The following is a 9215-nucleotide window of genomic DNA, read 5'->3' as shown; positions in this document are numbered from 1 at the left end:
ATATATATATATATATATAGAGAGAGAGAGAGAGAGAGAGAGAGAGACAGACAGACAGACAGACAGACAGACAGACAGACAGACAAACAGACAGACAGACAGACAGACAGACAGACAGACAGACAGACAGACAGACAGACAGACAGACAGACAGACAGACAGACAGACAGACAGACAGACAGACAGACAGACAGACAGACAGACAGACAGACAGACAGAGAGAGTGAGAGAGTGAGAGAGTGAGAGAGTGAGAAATGGACAATGATATTAAGCAGATTCTGATTGACTCCCAGCCTAAATGTTTCAAATGATCACTTTGTATTTGCATTAATCAATGCATGGTTCCCTTTATGTACGTTTCATATAATGTTATAATATTATTATTGAAATCAAATAATATATATTTTTTTTAATCGTTAAAAGTGATTCACTTTTTTTGCATCTAAATAAAATAAATGTTTCCCTCAACTGCGTTACCCACTCCAGTCAGCAGATGGCGGTGTGGGAATTTAAGGTAGTGCTGTTGGTGTGACGTATAATCTAGTGGACGGAACACTTCTTTTTTTTTACCTTTACGCAACAACAGCTAGTCAGCCATCTCGGAAACCAAAATAGCTGAAACGTTAAAACTCTCTATACACTTTCTGGTATATTAGCCACGGTATTTGGTGGACACATTTCTGTCGTCTAGTTAGTTATCCGATTTCATTTTATATTTACTGTGTTGTTGTTGTTAGTCAGTTAGCGGGCTGGTTACGTTAGCATTAGCATAGCTAGCTAACATCTCCGACCATGAGGTCACGAAGCTACTCTCGTCCTGCTAAAGATGAGGAGGAAGAATCTCTCGTCAAAGAGGAGGAGGAAGAGGAGGATATCACAGTAAAAAAAGAAGTAGAGGGTGAAGCTGCTACAGTGAAAGAAGAGGAAGAGGCGTTCAGAGTGAAAGAGGAAGAGGAGGATGTTACAGTAAAAGAAGAGGAGGATATCACAGTGAAAGAAGAAGAAGAGGAGATGGACGTTTCAGTGAAAGAAGAGGAAGACGCGTTCCGAGTGAAAAAGGAGGAAGATGTTAAGGTGAAGGAAGAGGAAGATACCGTTTTTGTAGTGAAGGAGGAAGGAGAGATAACTGTCATATTGGAGGAAGAAGAGGAGATTGGAGATCTGATTAACACCAGTAAGTATTGTCGCACACTATGAATGCCTCATGAGTTTAGTTCAACTGTCATAACCCATCAGAACCCCAAATAGAAGCTTGTTTTTACTCTTGTTTGTAAACGAATTAAATGATAAATCAACACTGTACAGCCTCAACATGGTTAAAACTATAATGTTGATATCATGGATGGTCAGTCCTTTGCATCCATAGGTCTGTCTATGAAAAACAAGGCCGGCAAACCGTGCCAATATCCTCCAAACACCAGCTTCGAGGGCATTATCACTTTTATACAACGAGTTACCAACACATTCAAATAATGATTGACATATTTTCATTAAAAACTTTATTTTAATTAATTTATTCATACTATTTCATCCTTACACAATATATATAGCCCCGACACAAATCTAGGGTTGCTAGAGACACGACCCAGTTCTCTATATATATATATATGTGTATATGTGTGTGTAACAGATGTAAATCGTACTCTCCATGCGTTGTGTTTTCTCCTAATAAATCACACCAGCCAGTGGTCCCAGTTGAGCATCATTTATTACCTGTTGTTAAATAGGAAACAGCACGTTAGTTGTGGAGGGCTTAACGATATTGATGGCTGTCGATGGTAAAATCTGTAGCATGAAAACAACTGCGTCAGCAGTGGGCTTATGTGACCATTACAACGGTGTATGCTAGCTAACACACTTATTTACAGCAATCATATGCCAAAGCACATCCCAGAAAGCCCCTCAATCCCTAACAGGTACCATATACCCACACATGTATAAATCAGTAACGTACAGCAATCATATGCCAAAGCACATCCCAGAAAGCCCCTCAGTCCCTAACAGGTACCATATACCAACACATGTATAAATCACTAACGTACAGCAAACTTGTACACGTTGTATAATATAAAACAGTATTCAGAACGTGACTCCTTGCATCACATTTTCATACTGGGGAGACCTGACGTTCGCAATCTCCCCCTATCTGCAAGCGGGGGGCCAATCACAACACGCCTTATTGTCATCGGAGTTGAACCAACCAATAAGAATGCTTGAACATTAAATACACCTTTCTTTAGAGGCAAGTGGAAACATAACCAACCTTGTTACATTCTCCCCTGCTGAATTACACTTGCATAATATAATAGAAACAAAATGAGCTATGCAATACCTTGCAATACATATGTCACCAAATATTCCAGTGCAAAGACTATTCTCTAAAGAGAATTAGGGGAATTCAAAAATGGCGTCTCTTGATAGTTAAAAAAAAAATACAGACTTGGATTCTAATCCTACACCTACACAGGTATTCTAATGAATTCTGTATGAAAAACCCCTCTGTCTGCATTAGTCTCTATGAGTCTCACTGGGGCGTTTCCTAACCCGACAAGCCCCTGACCTGACAGGCCTAACAGAGTTATTATGTTTAACCTGTTCACCTACATATATAAATATATGTTATCTATATAGAATATCTATCGACGCGACCCAGTCGTTTGTTCTAAATGTTCCATCGCCGTACTGGCTGGCAACGTTCTTATCCCCTTGCTTGCTGACTAGCCAACTACGGCTAATTTACAATCGCGTCAAAAAATAACAGCCAGAATAACAGTAAAAAGTAGCTGCGTTTTTGTTGAAGCTGTTTTTTCTAGTGACTTTTTATTTGGATGCAGTCATAACACTGAACTAATGAGGCACGATTTCACCTGACATAGAACATGTGTTATCTCCTTAGGACACTGTTCAAAACGAGCTGGTACTAATAATATAACAATCACTTAGCAACAACAATATAACTTCATACTGAAGCTGGAAAGAAGCTGCAAACAAGATAAACTTCGTTTTGTTTGACCTTTTTCAATTTACATGTCTTTGTTTATATATATATATATATATATATATATACTGCTCAAAAAAATAAAGGGAACACTTAAACAACACATCCTAGATCTGAATGAAAGAAATAATCTTATTAAATACTTTTTTCTTTACATAGTTGAATGTGCTGACAACAAAATCACACAAAAATAATCAATGGAAATCCAATTTATCAACCCATGGAGGTCTGGATTTGGAGTCACACTCAAAATTAAAGTGGAAAACCACACTACAGGCTGATCCAACTTTGATGTAATGTCCTTAAAACAAGTCAAAATGAGGCTCAGTAGTGTGTGTGGCCTCCACGTGCCTGTATGACCTCCCTACAATGCCTGGGCATGCTCCTGATGAGGTGGCGGATGGTCTCCTGAGGGATCTCCTCCCAGACCTGGACTAAAGCATCCGCCAACTCCTGGACAGTCTGTGGTGCAACGTGGCGTTGGTGGATGGAGCGAGACATGATGTCCCAGATGTGCTCAATTGGATTCAGGTCTGGGGAACGGGCGGGCCAGTCCATAGCATCAATGCCTTCCTCTTGCAGGAACTGCTGACACACTCCAGCCACATGAGGTCTAGCATTGTCTTGCATTAGGAGGAACCCAGGGCCAACCGCACCAGCATATGGTCTCACAAGGGGTCTGAGGATCTCATCTCGGTACCTAATGGCAGTCAGGCTACCTCTGTCACGTCTGTCACGTGCTCAGTGTGAACCTGCTTTCATCTGTGAAGAGCACAGGGTGCCAGTGGCGAATTTGCCAATCTTGGTGTTCTCTGGCAAATGCCAAACGTCCTGCACGGTGTTGGGCTGTAAGCACAACCCCCACCTGTGGACGTCGGGCCCTCATACCACCCTCATGGAGTCTGTTTCTGACCATTTGAGCAGACACATGCACATTTGTGTCCTGCTGGAGGTCATTATGCAGGGCTCTGGCAGTGCTCCTCCTGCTCCTCCTTGCACAAAGGCGGAGGTAGCGGTCCTGCTGCTGGGTTGTTGCCCTCCTACGGCCTCCTCCACGTCTCCTGATGTACTGGCCTGTCTCCTGGTAGCGCCTCCATGCTCTGGACACTACGCTGACAGACACAGCAAATCTTCTTGCCACAGCTCGCATTGATGTGCCATCCTGGATGAGCTGCACTACCTGAGCCACTTGTGTGGGTTGTAGACTCCGTCTCATGCTACCACTAGAGTGAAAGCACCGCCAGCATTCAAAAGTGACCAAAACATCAGCCAGGAAGCATAGGAACTGAGAAGTGGTCTGTGGTCCCCACCTGCAGAACCACTCCTTTATTGGGGGTGTCTTGCTAATTGCCTATAATTTCCACCTGTTGTCTATTCCATTTGCACAACAGCATGTGAAATTTATTGTCAATCAGTGTTGCTTCCTAAGTGGACAGTTTGATTTCACAGAAGTGTGATTGACTTGGAGTTACATTGTGTTGTTTAAGTGTTCCCTTTATTTTTTTGAGCAGTGTATATATGTATATATATATGTATATATGTATATATATATGTATATATATATGTATATATGTATGTATATATGTATGTAAATATATGTATGTATGTAAATATATGTATGTATGTATATATGTATGTATATATATATATGTGTGTATATATATGTATATGTATGTATGTATATATGTGTGTATATATATGTATATGTGAATATATATATGTGTGTGTGTATATATATGTGTATATATATACACATGTATCTATGTGTGTATATATATATATACACATGTATGTGTGTATATATATACACATGTATGTGTGTATATATGTGTGTATATATATATGTGTGTGTGTGTGTGTTATATGTGTATGTATATATATGTGTGTATGTTATATGTATATGTGTGTGTATATATATATGTGGGTGTGTGTGTGTGTGTATATATGTGTGTATATATATATGTGTGTATATATATGTATGTGTATATATATATAATATATATATGTGTGTATATATATATAATATATATATGTATATATATATGTGTGTGTGTGTGTGTATATATGTATGTATATATATATATGTATATATATATGTGTGTGTATATATGTGTGTGTATATATATATATAATATATATATATATATGTATATATATATATGTGTGTGTGTGTATATATGTATGTATATGTATATATGTATATATATATGTGTGTGTATATGTGTGTGTATATATATATATATATGTATATATATATATATATATATATATATATATATATATATATATATATGTGTGTGTGTGTGTATATCTTATATATATATATATATATATATATATATATATATATATATATATATATATATCCATAAAAGTTATACCAGCTGATTTAATGATTTTGACTGGCTGAGAAACGCTACATGCCTCTCGTCCCGAACCCGACCCTGACCCCGACACAAACAATGCTGCAAATGTCGGAGAGACGGACAGCAAGGTGTATTACAAATCTCTGCTGTTGAAAACTAAATGTTAGTCTAAAAGAAATGTTAGATAATGTCTAGATGCTTTTTATAGTGGAGATCAAGTTTATAAATTGCCTGGCTGGGCTGCTGAGACAGTGGATTGTGCACAGTCAGATGGAACAGAGTAAATATTCATTTTAACACTATAGATTTAGCCGGTGGTAACTTGTGGAATAGACACCGGCTGGAATGCGGTTTTAACCAATCAGCATTCAGGATTAGACCCACCTGTTGTATACATTTCTCCAGCCCCATTCTTCAGTTTATTAGCAAAACGCATTATCGTTTCAGCTGCAGATTCCTATCCAAGATTTAATCAGCAACAAAATGGCCACTCTGATGCAAGGAATGTCCAGAATATTTTGGTGTCTCATTCCCTATGCTGGTGAAGACAGTTATCCTCCATGTTGGATCTAATATCTCTAGTAATAAAACAGTTATCCTCCATGTTGGATCTAATATCTCTAGTAATAAGACAGTTATCCTCCATGTTGGATCTAATATCCCTAGCAATAAGACACTTATCCTCCATGTTGGATCTAATATCTCTAGTAGTAAAACAGTTATCCTCCATGTTGGATCTAATATATCTAGTAATAAGACAGTTATCCTCCATGTTGGATCTAATATATCTAGTAATAAGACAGTTATCCTCCATGTTGGATCTAATATCTCTAGTAGTAAAACAGTTATCCTCCATGTTGGATCTAATATCTCTAGTAATAAAACAGTTATCCTCCATGTTGGATCTAATATCTCTAGTAATAAAACAGTTATCCTCCATGTTGGATCATCAGGATTATGTTGACAATTAGATACTGTACGACTGGAGTTTAACAGCGGTGCCTGAAGACTCCATCTTTCATGTTTTTTTCGTCAGAGATGCCTTATTAAATAACAGAGACTGAGGTCGCAATACAAGGTCATGAGTTAACCATCTGTCTGACTTTGTCTTTCACACAGGAGAGACATGTGACAATCGTCAATCCTCTGGGGAGCCTCAACAACATCATGATGCTGACGAGGCAGAGAAGAGTCTCTCCAGATCAGAACACCTCAAGAAAAAACAGCGGAGACCCACAGGGAAAAGAATTCACTTCTGCTCTGACTGTGGGAAAGGTTACAAATATTCATCAGCTCTTAAAAAACACCAGAGATTCCACACTGGAGAGAAATTATACCACTGCTCAGACTGTGGGAGGAGGTTTACTTCCTCAGTCGGAATGCAATTACATCAGAGAACCCACACTGGAGAGAAACCATACCACTGCTCAGACTGTGGGATGGGTTTTACTACCTCATGTAGGCTGATATCACACCAGAGAATACACACCGGAGAGAAACCATATCACTGCTCAGACTGTGGCATGGGTTTTACTACCTCAGGTGGAATGATATCACACCAGAGAGTACACAATGAGAAGAGTTTTGCTGCCCGGGCAGCCCTGGCTACACACAAACGAATCCACACTAAGGAGAAACCGTTTCACTGCTCCGACTGTGGAATGAGCTATATTACCTTCAGCGGCCTGAAAACACACCAGTCTAAACATACCGGAGAGAAACCGTATAGCTGTGATGTATGTGGGGATAGTTTTTCTCTCTCCACAACTCTATCTATACATAAACGAACACACACAGGTGAGAAACCATACCGCTGCCCTGACTGTGGAATTAGCTTTTCTGCTTCAAGTGGCCTGAGAAGACACCAGAGAAAACATACAGGAGAGAAACCTTACAGTTGTGATCAGTGTGGGAAGAGTTTTCTTCGATCAGACTCCCTGGCAAAACACAAGACAAGAGCCACAGAGTGTGGAATGACATCTGTGGATTAGGCGAAGGAGGGGTTGCGGTCAGGAGGTCAGGTCAGATCCCCTGAAGGGAGTAATAAGGGTTTAGTATCCTGTTACCCTCTTCCTGTCGAACCAGAAGATGTAAGGATTGGAGAGAAGGAGTGTCAAAAGTGGGGTATATATACTTGTGATGATGGAAACATGTTTTTGTCTGAATTTACAGCTGTAACGACCCTTTGGGAAGAATTAAAACTTTGTTAAACTTCTCTAGTGTCCGTGAGTTATTTACTCTGAAACAATTTGAACCTAACAGTTGGTTTGAATATTCCAGTCCATCAATGATTCCCAAACAAATTTACTGAGCTTGAGCACATTGTCACAAAAACAATGAATATATATGCAAGGTTGGTAGAATCTTATTCAAAACCCGACCAACAAACCAAAAGAGACCCAGAAAACCTAAGCTTATGCCAGTAGCTTGTGGCTATTAAGAATGATGCAGTGACCAAAGATTATCAGAGGGATTTTCAGGCTGAACTGAAGGTTCAACTGAGTCCATTTCTACGACAGCTGAGAAGTGATGCGGTACCATAGATTTTTTTTTCTCCTTCACAACAAAACAGAAGCTTGCTAACCTAGCTGGGTAAGTTAGCTTGCTAACCTAGCTGGGTAAGTTAGCTTGCCAACCTAGCTGGGTAAGTTAGCTTGCTAACCTAGCTGGGTAAGTTAGCTTGCTAGGCTAGCTGGGTAAGTTAGCTTGCTAGCCTTGCTGGGTAAGTTAGCTTACTAGCCTAGCTGGGTAAGTTGGCTTGCTAGCCTAGCTGGGTAAGTTGGCTTGCTAGCCTAGCTGGGTAAGTTGGCTTGCTAGCCTAGCTGGGTAAGTTGGCTTGCTAGCCTAGCTGGGTAAGTTGGCTTGCTAGCCTAGCTGGGTAAGTTGGCTTGCTAGCCTAGCTGGGTAAGTTGGCTTGCTAGCCTATCTGGGTAAGTTGGCTTGCTAGCCTAGCTGGGTAAGTTGGCTTGCTAGCCTAGCTGGGTAAGTTGGCTTGCTAGCCTAGCTGGGTAAGTTGGCTTGCTAGCTAACGTTAACGTCCTGTATTGAACTCTGATTGCCATCAGTTAAATCATATAGATATTTACACGTTGTCAATCAATTTCACTTATGCCACGGTACTGGTAGTCACTGCTAGACTGGTAGCTACCTTGAGCAGAGTAAACATGTTTGTTCATTCTATCTTTGACTGACGTAAGTTAACGTAAGCTAACTAATGTTAGCCAGCTATTCCACCCTTGTCTGGAAAACACTCCGTTACTAAAAAGATAATTGTCTTTATAGCCTCCTTACACTGTGTGTGGGGGTTCTGACTTATACACTTGAAACATCCTTAATCATGTCACAGAGGGAGAGAGAGGAATGCAGGACGTGTCAGAGAGAGAGAGGAACGCAGGACCTATCACAGAGGGAGAGAGAGGAATGTAGGACGTATCACAGAGGGAGAGCGAGGAATGTAGGACGTATCACAGAGGGAGAGAGGAATGTAGGACGTGTCATAGAGAGAGAGAGAGAGGAATGTAGGACGTATCACAGAGAGAGAGAGGAATGTAGGACGTATCACAGGGAGAGAGGAATGTAGGACGTGTCATAGAGAGAGAGAGAGGAATGTAGGACGTATCACAGAGGGAGAGAGAGGAATGTAGGACGTGTCATAGAGAGAGGAATGTAGGACTTATCATAGAGAGAGGAATGTAGGACGTATCACAGAGAGAGAGAGAGGAACGTAGGACGTATCACAGAGGGAGAGAGGAATGTAGGACGTATCACAGAGGGAGAGAGAGGAATGTAGGACGTATCACAGAGGGAGAGAGAGGACTGTAGGACGTATCACAGAGAGAGAGAGAGGAATG

The 9215-nt window shown here is 40.3% G+C and overlaps 1 protein-coding gene across 1 annotated transcript; it reads left to right on the top strand.

Moving 5' to 3' along the window:
- The first annotated feature begins 564 nt into the window (after nt 1–564).
- LOC106593538 (zinc finger protein 2 homolog) lies at nt 565–7579 on the top strand. Its single transcript, XM_014184878.2, has 2 exons — nt 565–1174; nt 6484–7579. The coding sequence occupies exons 1-2, from the start codon at nt 793–795 to the stop codon at nt 7353–7355; spliced, it is 1254 nt and encodes a 417-aa protein (XP_014040353.1). The 5' UTR covers nt 565–792; the 3' UTR covers nt 7356–7579.
- Nucleotides 7580–9215: the final 1636 nt, after the last annotated feature.

The sequence above is a fragment of the Salmo salar genome, chromosome ssa12 (assembly GCF_905237065.1).
Source record: "Salmo salar chromosome ssa12, Ssal_v3.1, whole genome shotgun sequence".
Taxonomy (NCBI): Eukaryota; Metazoa; Chordata; class Actinopteri; order Salmoniformes; family Salmonidae; genus Salmo; species Salmo salar.
Note: the sequence above shows the minus strand (reverse complement) of the source record. Positions and strands in the feature narration are given on the sequence as shown.